The 25,071-nt window shown below is 45.3% G+C and overlaps 8 protein-coding genes across 8 annotated transcripts; 6 read left to right on the forward strand and 2 right to left on the reverse strand.

The window, feature by feature from the left end:
• Positions 1-639: 639 nt before the first annotated feature.
• Positions 640-4,121, forward strand: VTP01DRAFT_4792 (uncharacterized protein; the record flags this gene model as incomplete). The annotated part of the gene is made up of 6 exons (XM_069383512.1): positions 640-1,095; positions 1,161-1,572; positions 1,635-2,252; positions 2,356-3,382; positions 3,452-3,919; positions 3,992-4,121. 6 exons carry the CDS (start codon positions 640-642, stop codon positions 4,119-4,121), a joined length of 3,111 nt encoding a protein of 1,036 aa, XP_069244206.1.
• Positions 4,122-4,506: 385 nt separating this feature from the next.
• Positions 4,507-6,992, forward strand: VTP01DRAFT_4793 (uncharacterized protein; the record flags this gene model as incomplete). Its single annotated transcript, XM_069383513.1, has 9 exons — positions 4,507-4,816; positions 4,898-5,111; positions 5,176-5,380; positions 5,444-5,511; positions 5,569-5,719; positions 5,785-5,851; positions 5,927-6,604; positions 6,661-6,726; positions 6,784-6,992. 9 exons carry the CDS (start codon positions 4,507-4,509, stop codon positions 6,990-6,992), a joined length of 1,968 nt encoding a protein of 655 aa, XP_069244207.1.
• A 674-nt stretch (positions 6,993-7,666) lies between these two features.
• Positions 7,667-8,884, reverse strand: VTP01DRAFT_4794 (uncharacterized protein; the record flags this gene model as incomplete). Its single annotated transcript, XM_069383514.1, has 1 exon — positions 7,667-8,884. The coding sequence occupies one exon, from the start codon at positions 8,882-8,884 to the stop codon at positions 7,667-7,669; it is 1,218 nt and encodes a 405-aa protein (XP_069244208.1).
• Positions 8,885-14,040: 5,156 nt separating this feature from the next.
• Positions 14,041-16,951, forward strand: VTP01DRAFT_4795 (uncharacterized protein; the record flags this gene model as incomplete). Its single annotated transcript, XM_069383515.1, has 3 exons — positions 14,041-14,099; positions 14,153-14,258; positions 14,333-16,951. The coding sequence occupies 3 exons, from the start codon at positions 14,041-14,043 to the stop codon at positions 16,949-16,951; spliced, it is 2,784 nt and encodes a 927-aa protein (XP_069244209.1).
• A 318-nt stretch (positions 16,952-17,269) lies between these two features.
• Positions 17,270-18,749, forward strand: VTP01DRAFT_4796 (uncharacterized protein; the record flags this gene model as incomplete). The annotated part of the gene is made up of 4 exons (XM_069383516.1): positions 17,270-17,636; positions 17,697-17,791; positions 17,843-17,984; positions 18,049-18,749. The coding sequence occupies 4 exons, from the start codon at positions 17,270-17,272 to the stop codon at positions 18,747-18,749; spliced, it is 1,305 nt and encodes a 434-aa protein (XP_069244210.1).
• A 116-nt stretch (positions 18,750-18,865) lies between these two features.
• Positions 18,866-19,359, forward strand: VTP01DRAFT_4797 (uncharacterized protein; the record flags this gene model as incomplete). Its single annotated transcript, XM_069383517.1, has 2 exons — positions 18,866-18,930; positions 18,990-19,359. The coding sequence occupies 2 exons, from the start codon at positions 18,866-18,868 to the stop codon at positions 19,357-19,359; spliced, it is 435 nt and encodes a 144-aa protein (XP_069244211.1).
• Positions 19,360-19,627: 268 nt separating this feature from the next.
• Positions 19,628-21,842, reverse strand: VTP01DRAFT_4798 (uncharacterized protein; the record flags this gene model as incomplete). The annotated part of the gene is made up of 3 exons (XM_069383518.1): positions 19,628-21,009; positions 21,074-21,589; positions 21,656-21,842. The coding sequence occupies 3 exons, from the start codon at positions 21,840-21,842 to the stop codon at positions 19,628-19,630; spliced, it is 2,085 nt and encodes a 694-aa protein (XP_069244212.1).
• A 1,047-nt stretch (positions 21,843-22,889) lies between these two features.
• Positions 22,890-25,069, forward strand: VTP01DRAFT_4799 (uncharacterized protein; the record flags this gene model as incomplete). Its single annotated transcript, XM_069383519.1, has 10 exons — positions 22,890-23,046; positions 23,108-23,226; positions 23,304-23,327; positions 23,391-23,535; positions 23,604-23,774; positions 23,827-24,039; positions 24,097-24,611; positions 24,668-24,739; positions 24,811-24,939; positions 25,004-25,069. 10 exons carry the CDS (start codon positions 22,890-22,892, stop codon positions 25,067-25,069), a joined length of 1,611 nt encoding a protein of 536 aa, XP_069244213.1.
• Positions 25,070-25,071: the final 2 nt, after the last annotated feature.

Consider the following 25,071-nt stretch of genomic DNA (forward strand, 5'->3'; position numbering starts at 1 on the left):
ATCAACAAAGGCTTTTAAGTAGATAGGCGAGTTGCACACACGCGGACCGCGATTCTTTTGTGCATGATACTTGCCAAAAGCAAAATTCGCGCATTGGTGTTTATCGGGCGCGGGTGCTGGTCGCTGCCATGCTGGAATGTCCGGTCGGTCAAGAATGTTCGATTGCTCTTTAATCGGGACCCTAACCGTTGAAGTACTCGACGAATCTTATTCATCCTGGAGACAACAGTAAGCTCAACACTACTCTTGTTTTGACGCAACACGCAACACAGTTCATATACGTTCACTCTCCTTATCCAACAACATATGCTTCGTGCCCTCGAATGAAATGTAACAAATGAATGTCACGGATATATGAAGTCCGTTGGCAAAATTAGGCAACTTCCCAGATCTCGGATCGGAGTGACACAGACATAGGCACAAACAGTTTATGTGGAGGCCGTGCTCGCCCACGTTGTTGCGCGATTTTTTCTATAGGCTGCTGAGATTCTTATGTCTCTTAGCTGATCCAACTTTTCCGTTTTCCCCCATGGTAATGAAAATATAGATTACGAGATTCCCTCATATAAATATAAAAGGGAGCGAGTCTTAAAAGGAAATTCATTGCTTGCTACGTACTTTCCCTTTTCTACAAGTTATATGACTTTGGAAAATAACAATTGCACGGACATCCAGCAGCAGCAACAGCAACATGGCAATAATGTGACGATCACCTTTGTTGAAAATAAAGAGCAGCAACAGCAGCAGCAGCGGCGGCTCAAGGAGAAGCCATTGTCTCGTACATCCACTGGACAGAGCTCTGCAGATGAAGTCAAGTCTATTCGAAGCATCCTGATGCGCAAAATGAACTTGGTCAAGCGCAAGCAACGGCTTTCTGACCGCCAGGAAGGCCCTCCGTATCATACAATGGATCTCGATACGGTGTCTACGTTGCTCAAGACTGATATCTTGAATGGCTTGAAAGATGATCAGGTCGAAGCAAAGCGTTCCGATGTCGGTTTTAATGAGTTAGAGGGCAGTGGTGGAATCAACCCATTCAAGCTCTTTCTCAAACAATTCCTGAACTTGATGGTCATGATCCTTCTGATCGCAACAGTAAGTATCGAATCGAATCATATTATATTATATCAATTAAAGGGAATTACTTACCCAATGTACAGATTGTTTCCTTTGTGTATAAAGATTGGGTAGAAGGCGGTGTCATTTGCTTTATCATGTTCCTCAACTCGTTCATTGGTTTCATGCAAGAGTTCAAGGCTGAAAAGACAATGGAGTCTCTACGCAAGATGGCATCTCCTACCAGTCTTGTTATTCGTGGTGGCCACGAGAAGCATGTGCTTACTCGAGAGCTAGTTCCTGGCGACGTGCTTATTCTCAAGAGTGGCGATGTCATTGGTGCTGATTGTCGTATCTTTGAATCTTTCAATATGGATGTCGACGAAGCTCTCTTGACTGGTGAATCCGTTCCTGTTAACAAGGTTACCGACACTTTGGAATCTGCGGATGTTCCGCTTGGTGATCGTGTCAATATGGCTTACTCCAGTACTACGCTAGCCAAAGGACGCGGCAAAGGTAGATATTTAAGCAAATCATCTTTATATATCACTTTTCCAGACGCCAACAGTACCTTTTAGCTGTTGTCACTGCCATTGGCATGGATACTGAAATTGGCAAGATCGCAAAACGCTTGATGAACAGTGACGACAACGCACGTACTCCTCTCCAACGAGCTATCGATCGCCTAGCCATGTTTCTTTTCCTATCCGCCGTTGTTGTTGTTATTGTCATCTTTGCTGCCAACCGCTTCAATATTGGCGAACAGGAAATCTTGTATGCAATTTCAACTGCCATCGCCGCTGTCCCCGAAGGTCTCTTGGCTGTGCTTACGCTGACCCAGGCGTTCGGTGTGCATGCCATGGCAAAAGCAAACGCTCTTGTTCGCCGACTTGTGTCTTTGGAACTGCTTGGTTCAGTCACGAACATTTGCTCTGACAAAACCGGTACCCTTACCCAGTCCAAGATGGTTCTTACTCGTCTATGGCAACCCGACGCAGGTTTCTTTTCAGTCTCTGGCTTGGGCTACGACGTTGAAGGCGAAGTAGTCTCTGAAAACTCAAGTGAGAAGGTCACCAAGGACTCCATGCCAGCGACTATGCGCCAGCTGGTCAACACGGCTGCGCTCTGTAACATGAGTGAAGTGCGCAAGGATAAAGAAACTGGCGAACCCTTGGTACTCGGCGACCCTACAGAAGGTAAAAAAAAAAAAAAAAAAAAAAAAAAAAAAAAACAAAAGGATGCATTTTACATTCTTGAAAGTATATGTTAAGATGGCTTTCAATTAGATTGCCTTGCAAGTCTTTGCACACAAGCTGAACCTTGGAAAACCAAGTCTTGTCAATGACGAAGGATGGGAAGTAATTGCCGAGTATCCTTTCGACTCTAGTATCAAGCGCATGAGTGTATTGGCTCAATCCAACGACGGAAACTACGTTGCATTCATGAAAGGTGCAACGGAGCGTACCCTTTCCTGCTGCGAAGGCATCCTTACTCAGGACGGCGTCAAGTACATGAGCCAAGAAGGAATGGAAGAGCTGATCTTTCCCAAAGTCGACAAGCTGGCACGCGGCGGTCTACGTGTATTGACACTCGCTACACGCAAGATCAAGGCAGATGGACCTGTTACCAGTGAAACGTACACACGAGAGGCAATCGAACAGCAAATGATATTCCTTGGTCTCGTCGGTATCTACGATCCTCCTCGAGTAGAATCAAAGGATGCAGTTGAACGCTGTCGTCAAGCAGGTATCACCGTTCACATGCTTACGGGCGACCACATTGCCACCGCAACCGCCATTGCTCGCGAAATTACAATTCTTCCTGCAGACTATGACTTGGACTCAAAACATCAAGTTGAACTCGTTATGCCGGCGCAAAACTTTGACAAGATGAGCATCGAGCAAATTGATGCCTTGCCTGAACTACCCCTAGTTATCGCCCGTTGCAGCCCAGAAACCAAAGTCAAGATGATTGAAGCACTTCACCGACGCAAACGTATCTCCGCCATGACCGGCGATGGTGTTAACGACTCGCCAAGCTTGAAGGAATCTGATGTCGGTATTGCTATGGGCGAAACTGGTTCGGATGTAGCCAAGCAAGCATCAGATATTATCCTGGTCGACGATAACTTTGCTACCCTTGTCAGTGCTATCTCGGAAGGCCGTCGAGTTTTCGCGAACATTTCCCGCTTTGTTGTACACTTGCTGACCGCAAATGTTGCATTGGTTGTCTTGCTCTTGCTTGGTCTCGCTTTCCAAGATGTTTCTGGCATGTCTGTCTTCCCAATGTCCCCGCTTCAAATTTTGTTCACCAACTGTCTCGTCAGGTAAGCAATTTAGAATTTCTGCTAATATTCAACAAAAGAAAATGTAGACTTACCTTGTTTTACTACTAGTTCCCCTCCTGCCATGGGCTTGGGTCTGGAACCAGCTCACCGGGATCAAATGAACGTCCCTCCTCGACGTCGCGATCAAGGTCTTTTCCGTGCATCCAACCTTTGCGATATCTTCTTCTATGGCTTTCTCATTGGTATTCTCTGTCTTCTGAACTACATTGTTGCTGTTTTTGGTTACGGTAACGGTGATCTGGGCCATGACTGCAACAAGAGTTACAACGAAACATGCGATCTGGTCTTCCGTTCGCGCGCTGCCGTGTTCACTGCTGCCACAGCTATCCTCCTGCTCCACAGTTACACCGTGCGCAACCTTCACGGACCTGTCTGGGCTCCCGCTATCTTTACCGGCGAACGTCGATGGTATTTGTGGCTCGTACCCAAGTGCTTCACCGAGCGCCAAAATTGGTTCATCTACTATTCCTTTGCTTTCGCAATGGGATTCCTCATCATCACTATCTACGTGCCAGTGTAAGTTACAGTGATTAGCCAAACCAGGCTTAACGACTGGAAAGACTAATCAACGCATTTTTGATATTATAGTCTCAACGATGTCGTCTTCAAGCAACATCCTATTACTTGGGAATGGGGCATGGTCGCTGCAACTGCGGTCGTGTATATGTTCATTACAGAGCTCTGGAAGTGTGCGAAGCGCATCTTTGTAAAAAATTAGGCATTTTATATATAACTTGCTCCTTGATATATGTATTGATAGCTTTAGTTAGTAGTATATCTATACCCAAAAAGTTCTCTTGTAACACATTGTGCTTGCATTACCGTAATTATCTCTTACCCCTTTTTGTGCAAAATGAATTTCAGCATTGACGACCGCCAAGGACTTAATAATTTTTTCTTCTTGAACACACGATGGTTGACAGTGTACCTGTACATAACAATATAAAGAACCTGTAACTCAATATTGGAATCGACGAAGCGTAACATTGTCCAGTATACCCCCACACTCCTCCAACAAAAAATTATACACACTTGCCCTTTCCTTTCCTTATCGGCTTCTTGTCCTGAATATAATACCACACGCACGGTAAACGATCATCGTAATGTCCAGCAGCTCCTTGGAGCATCGCCAAAGTTTTGAAGATGACAGCACTGTAGCAGCAAGTAGCCATCACCGTCACAATGCAACAAACCAGTCTCAGTCAGATAATATGTCAGTGACATGCTCGCGGTGCCAAAAGCCAGCGACGTACATGTGTTCTTCCTGCGGTCTAAGTGGACCTCGATACTGTTCCGTGGAGTGTCAAAAGGCAGACTGGAAAGAGAAGCACGGCAGTGTATGTCAGGCTACTGAGGCGGCACGGCAAGCTAGACGAGCAACGAGGGGTCTCCAGTTGAATAATAACACGAGAGGTCGGGCTATGATCTAATACCTGGCATAAACGAAGGAAAAAGAGGATTCATGCTCACATTTTGTTATCTTGGATCAAGCAGATAACCACAATAATGCAAATAATACGACTGGAGATATCGCCTTGAATGATCTTTCCGCATCTGCGACAACGGAAGATAGCAGCAGGAGAGAGGATGCTGCAATGATAGTTTTTTACATGCAACAGATATACTATGTAATTAAGCCTGTGGTTGCATGCATTGTGCTCAGTATTTTCTGGGTCAAGGTCGCTTTCAGCGGCTCCAGTGATTACAAGTAAGGATCCGACGCCGTGGCCAGGTTGTTATTATATCGCGATTGTTAATCTCTGAATACCAAGGCCAACTCGTTCGTCGTACGGCATAGCGATTAGCAGTGATACTACCACAACCGCAAGCTCTGCAGGTACAGGTGACAGCAGCGGCGGTGGCGGTGGTGGTACTTCACCGCTTGTTGGTTCACTTGCCACGGCCTTGATAATTATCGGTCAGATCATTCTGGTGACAGTTGTCATTCTGTTTTTATTTAAAAAGGGTTGGATGAAGGTGAATATACGATCCTTTGCTTGGGTAATGTTTCTATGTCAGCTAAACAACACCTCGTGCTAGGCTCTTGTTGGCTTTTTTATGATTGTAGTTTTGCTCCTCCTTGGTTTCATATCATATCTTTTACTACTGTAAGTTCTCAAACGGCCTAGATAGCAACGGATTATATTTGCTCACTAGACCGCTAGTAATCTTATTCAAGTATTCACGATTCCGATGGATTATATTACCATGGTGTTTGCATTGTGGAACTTTACAGTCGTCGGTCTCGTATCTGTATTCTATGCGGGACCTTTGTGGTTGCAACAATCGTACCTGACTGTGATGAGCTCCTTGATGGTACGTATATATTACAATCGCCTCGACGCTGCTTATTGGAGTAAATAACGATGACGAAAATTTAGGCGTTCTCATTGACCGGTTTAGAAGAATGGACAACGTGGTTTCTTTTAGGGTTGTTGGCTGTATGGGGTAAGAATCGACATGATCAGCAATTTTTTTCTTAAAACAGTTACTAAATCTACCGTTTTGTGCCGGTATTGTTAGATTTAATTGCAGTTTTGTGTCCATTCGGACCATTGAGGCTATTAATTGAAAGCTCACGATCACAGCAGCGTGATGTGCCAGCATTGCTTTACTCTGTAAACGCTGTTTGGTTTATGCTAGCATCCAGTAATCATTTGCGGTTGTCAAGGACTTTTGACACCAGCAACAATGTAATCAGCCCCGTGACAGCAACAACTCAAGCAGAAGAAAGTAACCTGCTGGAAAAGCAACCAACTCAGCCCGCTGGCGATGATGTTAACGATGATGATAGACACGTTGAAGAGAAGGATACCCCTATACCAAGTAGAATACGATCGCGAGCAATCACTGCCACGTCGCTCCCTGATACATTACACAGCACAGCAACAACGGCTGCATCGGAATACGAAGCATCCGTGTCCTCGACAGCACCACTCCAAATGAATAATTCGTTCTTAACCCAATCACCAGTGCCGTTCACATCTGGCACAGAGCTAAACGCAACCGGTAATCAAATACGATTGCGTGCCGAAGACAGCCCGGACCACGATCCAGATACGGTTCCTGCAGACCAGCAGCCTCTTTCTCCAAACCTGGAAGAACACGAAGGAAGCAGAAATTCGAGAGAATCAGGAGAAAATGACCGAGATCGGGAGGAGCAGAATCGTCGCAACAGCTCAGGAAGGGACGAAGATGAAGGTAAACGAAGATGTGTACTAGCATCGACGCATGTTTTACCTACGTTTATATTTTAGAGCGCGATGGCTTAAAGTTGGGATTGGGTGATTTTGTATTTTACAGTGTTCTTATTGCAAGAGCAGGTAAATGCATTGAAGGTCTGCATTTGAGCCTGTTGTTAACTCAGCAGTGTTTTTTAGCATTGTATGACTGGATCACAACAATATGCTGCACTATTGCTGTGTTGACTGGGTTGACAGCAACGATTTTTTTGCTGGCTATATACAAACGAGCTCTGCCTGCGCTACCTATCTCTATCGCATTTGGCGTCTTGTTCTACTTTGTCGCCAAGACGGTTCTAGTTCCGTACATAAGCGCGCTGTGCGTTTTTGACATGGTTGGTTTGTAAGAACACGCTACTTAAAAAAAGTATTTATACATACAAGCATATCCTCTTTGCTTCACTTTGAAATCTGCCGCTTGGTAAAGCAGCATAATTGCGGTGATGATCATAAAATATACGATAAAATTTCTTTGAACATTGCGAGTGGATCGAGATTTTGCTTGACGCTTCTAGTCCATACGCCTTAATAGAGGAGATAAAGGAAAAGCTAGGAAAATGCGAGAAAAGAGAGATTGGAAGCTCTTACGAATGGGGACGATCAAATAGATACGAAGTACAAAGGTCTCTTCTATTATATGTAATCGAACAAACAAAGGTTGGGATATAAAAGACCACCTTGCTTTTATTATTGTCAACATATACCATGAATGGATCTCTTAAAAATGCTTTCGATAGCATGCGTTTGTGCTGTAAACCATATAATAGGTCTCGGCTACACAACTAGATCCGCGTGGGCTTTTTATCAGAAAGACGTTGGATCGCATTATTGGGGCAGTAATATGATTAAAAGAAATTGCATGTCTTAAATTTTGTAAATGATGAAAAGAAACAAAAACAGGAAGAAAGTTCTGGGTATACAGGGATTGGGGGACAGACGAAGAAAGAAAAGTAACATAAAACTAAGGGAAGAGCATTATAATAATAGTAATAGGAAAGATTGGCTACCTACGTAATTAATACTATGAGAAAAGGGTGGTTTCGGATTTAATGCGATGGAAGGCAGAGGAGGAGGAGGAGGAGGGAGGTGGAGGCTGGTGGTGGAGAGAACTGGATGGAGGAAGAATGCGTGCAGAAGATGAGGTAGGGGAGGAGGAGGTACAAGAGGATGATGATAAGGGTGATGTATTGACAGTAGCTGCATTGGGCAACGAGGATGAATTGGAAGAGTAGGAACAGAAACCCGGTACACGCTGTCCATTGAGCAGGCTGTGGATGGATGCTTTGCGTCCAAGCCCTCCTCCTCCTGCATCAGCAGTTGGCTTTAGCGGAGGGAGGTGGACGGGTGGAAAGAACCGCTCTGCGGCTGCCGTTGTCATGGAGGACCCTTCTCCTGAAGCGACAAACGGCGGGACCCCACCACCGCACCGCGCAGGAGGAAGAAGAACAAGAGGGGGTGGTAGACGTTGTTGTTGCTGCTGCCGTTTCTCCTCCACCTCCACCTCCTCATCCTCGTCCTCGTCAATGTCCTCCAGGAGTTCTTTCTTGACATCCGAGTCTGAATGCTGTCGTTTTCTAACGATGCGACTGTGGCGAAAGTCTTGCGTTCTTATCGGTAGATACGGATGGTATCGATTGTGGTAGCTGGTCTCAGTAATAGCACTGGAAGCGGCGTGATGACGCTGATGATTTTCTAACAATGAAACTAATATATTTTCAATGACAGAAAGCCGTTCTTCGATTGCTTGTATGTGCGCATTGGGTTTGTTAGCGCAAACACTTTTGCTTTCCCGCATAGGCAGGTAGCGATGCTGCTGTTGCTGTTGCTGCTGTTCTTGCCGTTGCTGTAGCTGTTGTTCTTGCCGATGCTTCCCAGCTATCGGTTGTTGCTGCTGGTGTTGGGGATTACGAGGGTGATTATATGAAGATCTTTTAATAGGGGGGGTTGACTGGATATTGATATCGTGATCTTGATGATCGGCTGCTGGCTGTTGCTTCCGAGGACGCTCGGCCGCTGACCGGAGGGTAGGAGGGGCTCGAGAAAGATGGATATTGTTGATACGTCTAGCCATCGCTGGCGAAGGAGCATACAGACATTCTACTCTGGATTTGATGCAGCCTGCACATGGCTGTTCTCCGTCGCATTTTGTCTTCTTTCGTCGACACTGCCCACATGCGCTTGGGACTTTAAGACGCTTCCTCCGTGTCCGATCGAGCTGCATCGCACTGTCCAAGGTCATCGCGATCGTACTATACTGTAGACAAGAAATAAAAGAAAGAGAAAAACACGTAAAGAATGCAAAGAGGGGAAAAGAGAGAAGAAAAGGGAGGTTTGCACTAGACTTTATAGATTTCACAGCACCTTCTTCTGGGGGTGTCGAGCAAGACCGGCATGGGGCCCCAATTCCGTTGCTAGCAGCAGCAGCAGCAGTAGCAGTAATGGTGGTGTGGATATTTCTCGTTCTCTTTTTTTTCTGTCTCCCAGCAACCCTTTTCCTTTGAAGAAAACTACTGACACTTTGGTTGTCATCATCTGGTTCACATACGTAATGGTCACTGACATCGGGAAAGATTCTTATACGCTGCTATACACTTCCTTTTTGTTCACGATCTTATCCGAGAATATGCTAGCTGATCTTGGTACTTATGCACTGCTGAACCCGTGAATCCTTTCAAAATCCCGTGCACAACTCTGTGTAATCAACTCTTTTCCGACACTGAAAGCTGCGCCGTTATGGGAATGTTGTACTGACCGGTAAGCGAAGCAGGAATGCACAACACCTCCGATGTATTGATGGGAAGAGACATGTATCTGTCATGGATATAAAAGAATGGCATGTTGAAACTTTTTCCAATGTCATGCATCCATTCTTCCCTGACTAAACCTTGATAAAGGAATGATATAAGGTGCAAGAAAGTGTCAATAATAGGAGCTATCTATTCATTTTATTGCATCATACCGCGTCTGACATCGCTGCCGATCCAGCGGACAACATCTCGATTCTCGTGGTCGATGCCTTATACTGTATAAGCTATATCCGGCTCGGCTCACTACTGCAAAGCGTCAACGCACCAACCCCACCTCCTCTCCCCCGATTTTCAGTTACCCCGTTCCACTCAAGAAACACACACATTTACATACGTACATCCGTGCTTCTGCTTTCTCCTTGTGCCTGCGCCACATCAACAGGCACCATCAATATGTACGTACACGTCCCTGTGTACCTAGGGAGTCCATATGGATTTTAATCCCCGTTCTAAGTCTCGGCACAAGTTTTGACCCATCTGTCTTTCTTTTTGCGGCTTTAGACCTGGTCACTGCTCTTCCAATGTGACACACGTACGCTCAAAGAAGGGACCTCATGACACGGACCAGATCAGTCCGTGTGCTCGCAAACAAGCGGGAATGATCCTGCTGTGGCACCAAACAGTCATGGGACTTGATATGTACAAATTTTGGACCATGTAGCGGGCCGTTTGCTCCGTCTTGCCGCTATGACCATCGAGCTCAAGGGGACAAAGGGATGTACGCACTTGCTTTGACTGCCTTCTTCGCTTCCTCCTTGCTCTGGGTACTCCCAAGACATCGAGATCTTGGGTCCTAGCTACATTGAATAATTCTCAGCATCGATGTTATTGTCCCAAGTGCATATATCATGGGTCATTTTCGACTGCGAATGGTAAAAGTATGCTTAGCATCTTATCTTTTTAGAACTGCCCGGAAACAAAGAATACATTTTCAACATAGTTGCTGGAAATTTCTTTACCGACAGAACAGGTTGCATGCTCCCTCTTCCGGTACGCATGTAAACAAAAGATTAGTATCTAGCATCCAAGTACACACAAAGAAAAAGCGCGCGCGCCCGCCGCGACGACCGCAGCCATGCTACATACTTTTGATTATCCTTTTTGCAGATTCCACTTGCTTATATACATAATCCCGCGCGGTTCAATGTTGCAGCCGTGACAAGAAACGGAGCATGTATGTAACACTTGGCAAGGTAACCTTGCAATTTTTTCTGGATTGATTCCGCCTCCTATCCTTTGTGTAGCAAGCGAACAACTAAAAGGAAAGTAAGCGCAAAGTTTTCATTCTGCTGGATTGTCGCTGGAATTATTGCTGCATCGAACGAACGTTCGCGGTACCGATTCAACAAGTGTGTTGCCATCAATTATTATGTAACGTACAAAACTGGGTCCCATCAAATGACGAATTGCTGTATGTATAGAGCTCTTCGCATTCATTACATTGCAAACAAACCTTCCAAGAAACAGAAAATCGTCCCCATTCGGGAATGAAGAAGGACGGGAGTGGGAAAAGCAGGAGAACTAACAGTGCATAAACCCAAAGACGCTGCAGAAAAGTAAAAAAGGACTGGTTACATGCTAATTAACTTTAGCTGCGAGATGTGCAAAGCCCGAGAAGAAGGCGCTGCAGCCCAGAAACTTGCATGTTTGGGTAACTCTCAAAGTTTAGGTCACGGGACGGTAGCATAACATCGATTTACTGCGGCTCCGTTTCCTTCCGTAAGGTAACCAGCATACTGGAACTAGCAAGGCGGACGGTGCAGTGGCCACCACTCCCGCAATAATTAAAATGCTTTATCCGATAAGAAGTACAAGGAATATTCTTTGCCGTGAAACTATGTACGGCTTACTTTGATAACAAATGGATGTATTGAAACGGCAAACTACGAATTCAAAGTATTGCCCAGGCTCCGTTAAAAATATGCAGAGGTATTCCGATAACAGCATTGGCACACACAATTCGGAAACGAAAACTTCCTGTTTGATACAGGATAGAGTTCTCGTTTGCTTTCTTGTCCAGACATACACTGCATGAGTCGAAAATATGCTGCTCCGTTTGTGAGTATGTACTAGCCAAGTCAAAACTTAGTCGGCTAGATACTTCCGAACCAGATTGCTCCATCGACACTTATGCACTCTACCATGAGGAGAAATAAACTAGTGAAACCAACGTTGACTTTTGTGTGTTGCTGTTTGCGCATAAAATGCAGATCTCTGTGATTCTGATGGAACAGAAAGGAAAAATACGTTTATTCATATGAAGAATATACATATGATACTCCATTGTTATCATGAATAATGATCAACTCCATTCATTCGGTCTGGTACGTATTGCAGCGTGATAGAGTTAAAATGCTTGTGCCAGAGAGTATAACCATCGCTACAAGTAGTCCATGAAGTCGAATATAATGTCTGAAAAACCTTGGAATCATCTCAAAGACTATCTCTATCCATTATTAGTTTTCAGGTAAAATGTGTCATTTAGGCGTAAGGATTTGTTAGCATAACCAGGCTAATCATGAGCGGATGTACGAGTAGGAAAGCGCTCCCCATTTTAACTGCCTATGTAGCCAATGAAAGCATGATTTAGGATGAAAGGCATGCATTCAAATAGAAACTGTTTATAAGAAAGCCATTAATGCTACATGCAGACATCAGTAAAAGCAAGACAGCTTCTTTGTACCTCATCCTTTCTTTGTTCAAGTACATATATTAAATCGGAGAGACCTTTGTATTTATCTATTTGATTGACCCTAATCGCGAGCACTTTAAACGACGAAATCTGGAACTATTGCTATTGGAAGCCTCCAACGCATTAAAACGTGCGACACATACTAAAACGGCCTTTGATTTCCACAAAAGACTATATGGCGCGATCGCCATGCTAAAAACCGTAGCCGGCAGTTACAAGTATGCGGATTTCGGAACATTTTCAAAGTTGAAGGCTTATTTCCTCACGCTCCCTGTAAGGCGATAGTATGTCAAATCTTTATCGCGAAGAGTAGGCTAAATGTCTTGCCTCATACACGTCGATTTAGGCGAGCGACAGTCTGAATAAACCGGAATTCTACGGCGCTTTGCTTGCAGCAGCGAAGCGGATTCAAAACTCCCGGAGAATGGAAGTTTAAGAAGGGCAGGCAGGTTTATTCTTCTAATCCGGATCAGCCATGAGTTTCAGCGAACCAAGCGTAGTGAGCGAAGCGAAGCGTGAAGTGCTTGTAAAGAATATAACGCTATACAAATTCAAAAGCTTACCGCCAGAAGCAGACCTTTCGAAATTTGTGGATCCGAAGTTGGTAGCCAAAGGAATCCATGCTATCCTTCTTTCAGGAAACCCAAACAGCTCTCCACCATTGCCATCCCTCTAGTGTATATGTAGGCTACTGTGACCTATGACACATGGAATCAATATCATGTAATACATTGATCAATCTGTGATTATTTATGAATTCATGATTATTCTAGTTGAAGGTCTTCTTGCGTGTAATTCAGTATTTACTACATATGTTTTTAGCGTTCAAATGGACTAGCTAGAAATAGTACAGTAGCAGAATCATCTCGCTGTAGAAAGAATGTGGCAATCCATGGAAGCTGTCTTGACTATTTCTTTTTTTTTTCCAGGATGCTTCATGGCTGCCAGACCTCGCATCTTTGTCGTTTAATTTCTGTATTAGAAAGTACACAGATAACAGGAAAAACGATTAGATTATCGATGAAGCAATTTCTTGGGATATTCACAGCTACGAGCTTCAAAGTAGCAAAAATGAGAGCGTTGTCTAGACATTTCGACACGCAGCCATCGTCAGCTTGGATGATCAACATCAACGATAGAAAAGGATGATGCAAGCTGTCGGGTCTACGGCGAGCGTCTTACCAAAAATGGCTCATTTACCCGCAAAAGGAATATTTAGTAGTTTTTCTGCTGTTGCATTACTGCTCTGTTGCTATAAAAAAAGGTGGCACGCAGATAATGCACGGCGCTCGATCATGGCTTAATTTCTGACAACAGCACACTGGATGCCGATCAATTAGCAGCTGCAGCCCGGACGCGCCTTTGCTCGGCACTGACCGTTCTGAGAGTCTCGGCATGTTCTGTTTGGTGTAACATGCTGAGAATTGGACCATGCAACTCTTCATATATCTCTCTGGACGCCAGAGATGTAAATCTAAGCGTGCATATGTATTTAACCTTGCTTTCAGGAAATAAAGGAAAGGCAACGGACATGCACTGATCGATTGTCCATTGTGATATTGATCATGGCTGGCTGCAAAGTTCTTCGAATCGACAAACGTGGCAAAGGGCACTGAGGCTATAGATGTTCTATACCTGCTGGATTGACGACAGATCACATAGGATTACCATCTCCAGGCTGCCACACGTTGCAATCAATAAAATACCATCAATTCACGCAGTACCTGCAAACCCTTGCGCTGAAACCAAGACACCAGTATAATTCTGCTTACGGGGCTCGAACCAACTCAGCAAAAGTTGGTCGGCACGTCGGTGCACATAAAAAGAACAACCTCAAGTAGTGGCCGAATCTAAACTTGTTGGATGCCGCCTGTCTTGCTACAAGTTCCGTAAATCATGAACATTGCCGACGACGAAGCGAGTGCTAACAAAAGGCAACGTGTGAGCAGAGCATGGTGAGCTGCAGTCAATTCTTCCCGAAATGAACATGAGCTAAATCCTTCGGCAGTGATCTATGTAGAAGAAAAAAGATCAAGTGCGATGGGCTTGCACCTGTCTGCAGCAACTGCCAAGCGCTCGGTTCTGAGTGTAGCTACAACGATACTACAAAGAAGGTGCAGTTCCTGTCGATTTTTGGTCATTAGAAATGATATGACTAATGTTGGTTGCCGGCTTTTTATTCCTGCAGAGGGGCCCACCAAAAGGCTACATTGAAGCCATTGAGAATCGGCTGCACAAATTGGAACAGATCTTGGAAGACTTTACTAAAGGGCGGGATGATCCAAAATCAAAAGCTGTGCTTGCTGAGCTGCATACGCCTCTTGAAACTGCAACGGGCGAGCAGATCCGGACACGACCTGTGCGCCGAGGCCGCGGACGAAGCAAAAACATTTCATTCCTCTGGCAGAGTCCAGTCTCAGACTCGAATCAATCTACTGCCTCGCCTTTGCGTGGATCTTCCAGCTCATCCTCCCCTCAGCTGATCGGCAGTCCAACCTTGCCACCTGAAGATGATCCCGGAAGTCCAGATTCCGCAGGTGATGGAACAGGTCAATTATCAATGGATGAATCAGGCCAAGTTCGATATCTCGGCAAATCATCAGGCTTCTATTTGCTCCAAAACAGTCGTACTTATCACGATGGTGCTTTCCACTTTGCCGGTTTGGGCCACAAACGAGTTGCACATCCCAAACTTAAATCCTTGGATCCATTGGAACTTCCTCCCAAAGACTTGTCACTGCACCTGATCCGGCTATATTTCAAACACTTTTACCCCGTGCTGCCGCTGTTCTACAAGAAGCATCTTACATCCTCAATGGATCCAGTCAGTCAGGATATTTCCCCCCTTCTGCTGAATGCCATATACGCTGTTGCCTCGCGGATGTCACCTGACGTCCGTGTACGGACGGATCCAAACTTGTCAGATACAGCCGGTGATATTTTTTTTGAGCGGGCAAAGTGTCTGTTGGACGACTACTACGATGTACCCAGGATATCGACTGTGCAGGCCTTGTTGCTGCTAGCAAGTCATCAGCAGGGTGCGATGCGCACTCCACGTGCTTGGTTGTACAGTGGTATGGCATTCCGAATGGCACAAGATCTGGGGCTTCACAGAAACTGTGATCATTGGAATATACCTCAGGATGAAAGAGAGCGTCGAAAACGTGTCTTTTGGTGCTGTTTCATTGTGGATCGACTGCTTAGTGCCACTTTTGGAAGGGCATCCGTGTTCGAAGAAAGGGACTGCGATGTGCCTTTTCCTACCATCGACGACGACGATGAGATCCGGAGCGAAGAAGGAACTGACGGAAAACCTGTGAAACTACTGGAATCATTTGTGCATCTTATCAAGATCTCGGATATCTTGGGTCATGTTTGTAAAAACATTTATTATGCAAAAGCGCATCACCATGCAGGAACCCAGCATTTGGATCAATTGCTGGCTGCATTGAATCGTCAATTGACCAACTGGCACAATACTCTGCCGTCATCCCTGCAGTATCATCCACCTGGACAAAGCGACTCTGCTGCTGCGTCAACTCTTCTGCCTCCATCTGTATTACAAATGCACATGATCTACTACACAACTGTCATATTACTGCATCGACCTTTCATACCTGGATCACCAAACACGCCATCGCCGCTGTCGTTACCCTCTTTCAACATCTGCATGTCGGCTGCCAATTCTATACTGGATATTTCGAACCAACTACTGGAGAGAAATCAATTGAAGTTTGTCTTAAATTTTACGATTTACTACATCTTTACTGCTGGCATCATATTTATCAAGTCAGCTTCTGCAAACGACTCGGACAAGGCAATGGATGCGAAAATCAAAATCAACCAAATTATGCGTGCTTTGGATGAAATAGAACTGACATGGAACAACGCCGCACGTACTTGCAGCATCCTCGGAGAACTGGCCGGGCTTCGCGATATCAATCTTGAAAAATGCGACCAGGTTGTATCGTCGCCTCCACCATTGACCGAGAGCAGTTCAAAGCAGTCCACAGACTATGCAACTGCCCCGAGGAACGAGTGGATCAGCTCGAGCCAAACGCTAAGTCGGTCGATGTCTACGCCAGTTCCATCAAGAAATAATTGCCAAAACTATCGATTACCATGGATATCTCAACCGCAGGCATCCCCGACCAGCAGCGCGGCCTACATGGCAACAGCGCCCACGGTAGATCCGTTTGCTGCACCTGACACAATTACCGCTAGTCAGCAGCAATTCGACCCGTTAGGCTCTGCATTCTGGGGCATGCCACCTTCTCTTGATCTGAACGAATGGAACAATTATCTAGGCGGCGGAGCCAGCAATAACCAACAAAGATTACAAGGCTTACAGCCGGCAGCGCAACCATTGATTCCCTCATACGAGTTTACGCCTGTGAATGCAGCAACAAGGTTTCCAAACGGAATATCGTCCGATATGCTACCGCATCAAGATCAGCAACAACAGCGAATATCACATCCATTACCGCGGAAAGATTTGATCCATAACGATGATGCGGTAGATGTTCTATCTGGTATATCAGTCTCAGCTTCCGGACCGACAGAGTCACTCCTTTTGGGCTTCTTGGGTGGGCAGAATGATCCTGGACCTAGTCCGCAGAGCATACACCAAACATATGGTGTTAATTCTGGTATGGGTGGCGACAATGGAACGGGTGCTGGCAACGGTGATGGTATGAGAAAGCCGCCGGTTGCAACAAGTAACGTACGGACCTCTAGCGAACCAACAGCGGCGGCAGCAGCAACTACAGCGACGGCAACGGGGACATCTGGACTCACATATTGGTGAAAAAATAGCACTCCTTTGTTTTACGTTATTCTTTTTACGATTTGCATCCTGTATACAACACATTCATGTTGAATATCTTATAAGCTTCACTTGAAGATAGAAAAGAGATTGTAAATGTTGTTTTATCTAAATTACTATGAATTTTTATCAATATAAGAGCATATTTGATTTGATAGCCTGTTCATTGCTCTCTATGCGTTGGCGGTTGATTGGGGCTACGCAGCGGAAGCACATGCTTCCCAATTGATTTTCCAGAAACGTCGCGTTCCACAGCACTTTCGTGATCTTTAACGTCTAATTTGCTCAGCTTATTACGACATGGACAGAGAGTTCGACGTTACGGTGTTTGGAGCAACAGGGCTGACGGGCAAGCACATTGTCGAACATATCTATGAATTGGCTTCGAATGAGCCGAACGCCTTTTCGCAAGATTTCCGGTGGGCGGTGGCAGGACGGAACGAGACAGCGCTGGTCCAAGTTGTCGAGACGATATCGAGCAGATACCCAAAGGTGTCCATTCAGGCACCGGGAATGATTATCGCCAATGTCGTTCGACGAGAACAAATGGACAATATGGCAAAACGCTCCAAAGTTATCATCAATGCAGTTGGTCCGTTCAGATTCATGGGCGAATATGTCGTACGTTCTTGTGTGGAGCATGGCTGTGATTACGTGGATGTGACAGGTAGCAATTCATTTTTTTATCCATTTGGTTCTTCATGCATTAATTGCTTTATGGTGACAGGCGAACCAGAATTTGTTGAACGCATGCAAAGGACATATCACGATCAGGCCGTGCGCAAAAAGGTGACCCTTGTACACGCCTGCGGCTTCGATAGTGTAAGTCTAATCGATTGTACTGTGTATGTCTGGTGCTGAAAACTCTTAAAGGTACCTTCTGATTTGGGAGTACTATACATTAAGCGCTTGTTTGCGACACGCGATTGGACTCCTGCGCACGTGGAGATGTTCCTTCGAATATACCCTGGGCAAAATGGTTTGCGAGTTGGCTATGCTACGTACGAATCTGCTGGTATGTTTGATAATTAGGTTGAGCTTCTTTTCTTTTTGTTGCTTACAGACTGTTTGTGCAACAGTGCATGGATTCGGCTCTGTTGAATTGCTAAGGGAAATACGTAAAGTATCAAACCTGGCACCTCTCCCGCGGACCGGGCCCAGACTTGCATTTCACAAGCGACTGACATACGACCGTGAGTTACAAATGTACCATGTGCCTTTCCCGTTTGCGGATTCTGCGATTGTTCGGCTCTCGCAGCAGTTGTTCTTGACAGGATACGGTGAACCGCCAAAAAAGACGAGTGAAGCAATGCCACCAACTGTCCAGTTTGCTGCGTATGTCTTGCTACCGAGCTTGTGGATTGCTATCCTGTATTATGTATACGGCTTTATCTTTTCATTCCTGACTTCTTCGCCTTGGGGCCGGAATCTGCTATTGAAACATCCAGAGAGGTTCAGTCACGGAATATTCTCCAAAACCGAACCATCTGACGCCGACCTACGCGGCACCCATTTTGAAATGATATTTAGAGCCAAGGGATACCCTTCCAAGATAGCCGGCACCGGAATGCCAAATCAAGTAATACGGCTGGCCGTGCGTGGCCCTGAGATGGGCTACATTGCAACACCACGCATAGTCCTGCAATGCGCATTGACGCTGCTTCGGAGAAAACCAGACCAGATAGTTCCATTAGGCGTTTTGACCCCTAGCGTGGCCTTCTGGAATACGGATATTGTTGAGAGGTTGCAGCACGTCGGAATCACATTTGAGCAACTGTAGCTGCTACCTATTATTCATGCCGTCTCTTCCCTTTTTGCATTATTTGACTCCATATATCCGTATAAACATCACAGCAAGTTCACAACCATAGAAAACGTATCATCCTTGGAACGACTATGTATTATGTATCGGAAATAAATCGGATGCCTAGATTGTTCCCGCGTTTCCGAGGAACATTAGAGTAACAACCGTTACCATACATGATCCAGACATGTTTTCCCCTCATATAAATTGCTGCAGGTTTCATATGGATTGCCAGCACGGAAACATGATTATTAATTTCCCTCAAATTTTTGATATCTCGGCTTCTCTTCGATGTGTTGGATCACTGAAGCGAAAGCGTAGCAAGAATGACGGCAACAGCGATAGCAGAAAGAAAGAGGAAAACACAGCAAAGCAGACGGTGGACCGCCATTCAAAAGCTGGTCTCGAGCGACGTGTTACATTTTCCCGGATCGTCATCGTAAACAAGCCCACCACCTTTGTAATTATCAAGGACGAAAACGCTGCTGCTTTGGAGCGCCGTCCAAGCAAGGAAAAGATTATCAATTGGGTGCACAAGGTTGACAAGATGCATTCTTCTTCTGTGCCAATGGATTTTTCCATTTAAAGTTCTTGATCCTGCTATCCGGTTTCTATGCGACTTTACATTGTATCATATATTCAATATCTTTTAAAATGCTGCGCTGGTCTGCAGCACCGCTATACGTTTTACTTGAACATTGTACATTTTTTGCATAATATAAAACGTAGCAATCTATTCTATGGCTTTTACTCAGGTACATAGTAGTAGTAGTACAATAACGATAGATATAAAGCGTGAGATAAAACCATGCAGGGTATTTACAACAACAGATCTACTACTGGAATGCAGTTATCTATGGACAATTAGCAGCTGCTTGTTCTATACATGACACTGCAGTGATATTTCCTTCGACTCCCGATAGCTGAAATATAGCCTTGAGAACAGCGCATACGCCTTGCCCAGCAATCATGCCGCCTGCAGCGCTGTACACAAATTCATGGTAACTAGCTGGATACACTCGTTTCCAGATCTTGCCAGCGGTCCAGCCGATAAACATGGAAACAGGAACATCCGGAGTGCTATTCACCATTGCCAAACCTACCACGCTCAGCGATGGGAAATACATGTGGTATTTTTGAGGCAGCAAAAAGTGACGCAAAAAGGGACCGACAAAGCCCACAACAGCCAAAATAGCGCTGACGATGATGCATGATCTTGAGAGCGACGTACCGCCCGTGAGGAGCTTTGTAACGCTCATCCATGCCCACACGCCGCTGAGCCCGAACTCGCACTCTGCATTCACGTCTTGAGTCACGATACACGGATAAGCGTCTGTGAAAAGAATAAATAGGCCGACGGCGATAGCGATTGCAAAGAAGGACGCAACAAGTTGTGTCTGGAACTGTGCACGCGGCGAGGCACCTACGAGCTGGCCCGTCTTGAGATCGCCTACCATATCAACCGACTGCGCAGCCGCTGAAGCTGTGATATTGCCCGCCATCAAGTTGTTCTTGCGAAGTTGCTCAACGTTAGGTCCGGGCATGCCCGCAAATAACAGCTGTGACATTTTCGCAACGCTTCCCGTAGGATTGATATCCGTTTCACCGGCAGCTTGTATACCGACGAATGCCATGATAAAAGCCAAGATCACAGCAACTATGCTCTGGTACACTGGCATCCCAAAGTACACACCCATGACGGCGCATGTAAATACTACCGAAACTAGCAAGCCAGCCATCCACCACCACGCCGGTATGAGCTCTGCAGCCGTGTAAGGCTCATCGTCGTGGGTTGGAGGTGTATTTGAAGCATACGGCGTTTGGCGGCCTGTCATAAGTCTCTTGATATGCGTGTATCCACTTTTCAATCCTCCGTAAAGCTCCATTACTCCACCCTTGATGCCGCGGTAAAGCGTGTCGTACCGTACAAGCAACTCTGCAAACGATGAAAGCACGAGAAGCGCGATTCCTGGCCACAAAAAGAAGGATCTTACAGTGTCACCGTGATCCAAGAATCCGTATGCTTTGACAAAGTAGCCTTTGTTCACAAGTATAGGACCCAGAATACCGTAGACAAATATTGTCGTGAACAAGAACGGTAGCACGATTGCACCCGAGTTGATCAGTCCAGCACCAAAGAACGGGAAATCGAATTTCAGGTGCCACGTCCAAGTTGCATCGGCACTCATCATATTTGGGTACTGTGCAGCGTAGCCTATCCACCACAGAATATGTACTAAAGTGGGAGAGTTGAGAAACATGTAAAGAATAGATTTGCAAAGTCGTTTTCTTTTTCTTACATGTGTCGAAAAAGGGAATAAAATAAGCAATAATTCCCCACACAAAGGTAGCAACGAACCAGATCGCCATCCACTTTGCTTTTTTCATGGCTTCGCGCTCGCCCTTTTGAGAATTATGCAGCGATACAATTGTAGTAGCCGACGCTCGAGGAGTTGGAAACGTGAGGTTTTGCTTGACGACAAAGTGCCTGCGCAGAGGAACTGCAAAAAATAGACCGTAGAATGCAGCCGAAATTGTAAACAGCGTCAAGGCTGCCACATCCTGCCGCGGCGTGGTCATCAACCCTAACTTATACAATGCAGGAACGGCTGATATGAAACCGCTAAACAATCCACCGGATGTGGTTGCTGCTGACTGGGCAGTAACGTTCTCTTTGGGGCCGAAATATCCACCACCCCAGGCTGGAGTTAGCCTAGTTGATAATGGCTTGATGATGGCAAATGAAAAAATCGCGCCGAAAATACCGGCACCAAATGTCCATCCAACTTTAAGTCCGAGGTACATATTGGATGCAGCTTATTATTCATAATAATGGGTTAGCGACCGCAAATATATATCCTTTTGAGCTCGTTACTGCTTACCCACAAAGCAACCCAGGAACGCACCCAGGATCGCGGCACGCCAAGTAAACTGCGATTCTTCTTCTGGAAACAATTCGTGTGCAGCTAGAGTCTCCACTTTGCAGTGCTGTTTCTCCACTTCAACCTTGTCGTCCTCCTCTTCATTGACCGGTTTCTCGCAACATGGTCGCTCTTCGATCGCCACCATTCGTCTTGAGCAAAGAAAAAACTTTGATCCGGCGGAGTGAAACCATTCGAGAGATAAGATTGTGAGTGTAATCGATTATACCCATCTATCTTCGCTTGTATATAGCTGAACTGTATCCATCTCGTATATTTATGCAAAGCGAAAAAGCTATCAACTTGACATGTAATCGAGATAGCCGGGTTTTGAAAAATAATATCAGATAATGCGATGATACTTAACACAGTCTGCTGATGCCGAAAAAGAAACCTTTTGCAGATGAAGAATTCTATTGCCAAATTAGACATAGCGAGAGAAAGCAGGGCGAAACTGGTTATGACTCTGTTGGCTAGGCAATTGATTGTCTGTTTTCATAAAATAAATGTCGACAAACGAGGTTCCTGACTGTGTTCGACAGAGGACAGATGATCACATGGACCTCGTACCTATTTTGAAACAGTCTAGACTTCCCCGATGAAGTCGTGACGAAAAGTCGACCAAAGGGCACCAAAAGCTGTCGTGACGTGTCTAGCGAAGAAGTTGCTGAAGAGGATAGACATGATGGATGAGCAGGAACAGAAGCAGAATATAACGGTGAAAGCAGCAACGAATATGGGTGGACAAATATATCAGATGTATGGTACAGTAGACTCACCGGAAAGACAAGCGAAACGAGTCTATACGGGGATTGATTGCAAGTTTACTTGTTTTTCCTGTGAACATTAACATATCCTTCTAAAACGACATATTGATTATCATCCATGTTACCTTATTTTCCCGTAAATGATATTTCCTCGTTTTACATGCGTTTGGCGTAGTTTGTTACTACATTGAAACGGGTAACAATGTCAAAGCAGAAAACTAAAAAACATCTAGATATAGGGAATATCCTATTCAGAAAGACGTAAATGACACAGGACTGTTAAAGAGATCATGCTTTATTCGAGTTGAACAAGATTTTTCCATCCAACCCCGGACTTGTTTGCTCTGCATAAGGGTTTCGTTTCCTTTAAAGGCACACTTTGCAGAAGCAAAAGAAGACAAGAGAAAAACTTGTTCGGTTGGGTCGTCATGTTGGGACTTTTCAACAGAGGCGTTCCCTACCAGCAAATCGACCCGAACGCTGAAGCATCAACTTGTAGTAGTCCTCGTCCCATTTCGTTCTACGTGTACATTCTAGTTGTCAGCGTATGCTTGGGCGAGTTCCTGTTCGGATATGACACTGGAGGTAATGAGGAGTTCTTCCATTGCAAATGCTTTCTTTGACCCATCTCAAACACAAACTGCAGTTATTTCTGGCGCTTTGCAGCCTTTACAGGATGAGTTTGGGCTGACCGTGTATCAGAAGGAGTTGGTCGTTGCCGGTACGACGCTAGGTGCAATCTTTGGTGGACCTTTTGCTGGTACTGTAAGTTTCATTTTTGTCTGCATTGTAACTATCAGCTGCAGGGTCGTCTTGTCTAACAATAAAACGTATAAACTTAGCTCGCTGATAAGTTCGGTCGCAAGGTGAGATATTCCCTTGGATCAAGTATTGGTAGCCTTAGAAATATAGCTGACACCACCAGGTAGCCTATCATATACTTTGCATCTCTGCTATTCATTGTAGGCTCGGTTGTCCTTGCATGGGCCTCGCAGTTCTCCACATTGTTTATCGGAAGGATAGTAGTCGGTATGGGTGTCGGCGTTGCATCTATGATCACTCCTTTGTATACCAGTATGTAACGCGTACATAGTGGATCGTGCCTGTTCGTTATTAACCAAGGCGGGACAAAATTCTTCCAGGCGAATGTGCACCAAGTATGCTGAGAGGCCAGTTACTGACAATGAATATCCTTGCCGTGACATTTGGGCAAGTCGTAGCATACGTAGTTAACATGATATTCGCTGGATTCAATGACGGCTGGCGCATAATGTTTGGATTTGCAGTTCTCCCAGCTGTGGTGCAACTTGTCTGTAAGTTGCTATATCCACGAAAACAACAAGTGTGTCTCAATAACAATTGCAGTGCTACCGTTTGTACCTGAGTCACCGAGGTACTCTGTCGCAGCCGGGAACGAAGCAGCTGCGAAGCAGACACTGCGCAAAATATATGGACCGGCTTTGTCTGAAAATTTTATAGAAAGCGAGATAAGTAAGGTGGAAGAAGATCTTAAAGTAGGTCGTGACGGCAAATACAGTGATTTGTTCAAGAAGAGACACTTGCCACCGTTGCTGGTTGGTAAGTACACCAGTAGTTTCAGTTACACCCGGTAATCAACCTCACACGATATCGTAGCGTGCTTCCTTCAAGCTGCACAGCAGCTCTGCGGATTCAACAGTGCAATGTACTATGCAGCAACGATACTGCGTATGGCTGGCTTCCGCAGCAACGAGAGTTCTACGAACGTTGCGGTTCTCGTGGCAGGCACAAACATGATATTCACTGCTGTCGCCATCGTTGTCATAGACCGTGTGGGACGTAGGCGTATGCTCATTACTACCATGTTCTTCATGATATTGGGGCTTTTTGCTCTAGGCAGTTCCTTTGCCGCACGCCAGGGATTCACTCCAAAGCAAGATACCTGCGAAGCTTACGCTACTAACTGTGCATCGTGTGTCCTCGATGACCGTTGCGCGTGGCTAATAGCCAAGGACCAGTGCGGTCTGCGACAAGATAATGAAGGCGATATCTACTTGGGTCCTACTGGTTGCCCGCCTTTTGAAAATGAAAGGGTGATGACTGTAGGTCTTTTGTTATCTCTCATCCTCTACGTTGCAAGTTTTGCATTGGGATTAGGCTATGTTCCTTGGGTTCGTATGCCACAAAGTAGCTAGGAATATACACATAATCCTCACAATTCACGTAGATCATGCAAAGCGAATTGTTTACAATTTCTGTAAGAGCCAAAGCCAACGGGGTATCCACGGCAGTCAATTGGGTAAGAAAGATACAGAGCGAGAGAGACACACACACTCGACAAAGGTGAATAACTGTGTGATCATTTCACAGATCTGCAATCTCTTTGTGTCAATCACCTTTTTATCCATGACTGAATTGCTGTCACCGGCGGGTACATTCTACGTTTACGCAATGTTTTCCATTGTGTTCTGGATCTTTGTGATACGATGGGTACCAGAGGCAAGTATGCGCTGTCATATAGCGTTAACAATGTGGTGGCGTAGTCTAACTGATATGATAAAAGACTGGTAAAAAATCTCTAGAAGAAGCACGCACGTTCTTTGCAAGTGACATTGATACAGGCGAATGAAC

The sequence above is a fragment of the Rhizomucor pusillus genome (assembly GCF_041956525.1).
Source record: "Rhizomucor pusillus strain CBS 183.67 unplaced genomic scaffold VTP01scaffold_2, whole genome shotgun sequence".
Taxonomy (NCBI): Eukaryota; Fungi; Mucoromycota; class Mucoromycetes; order Mucorales; family Lichtheimiaceae; genus Rhizomucor; species Rhizomucor pusillus.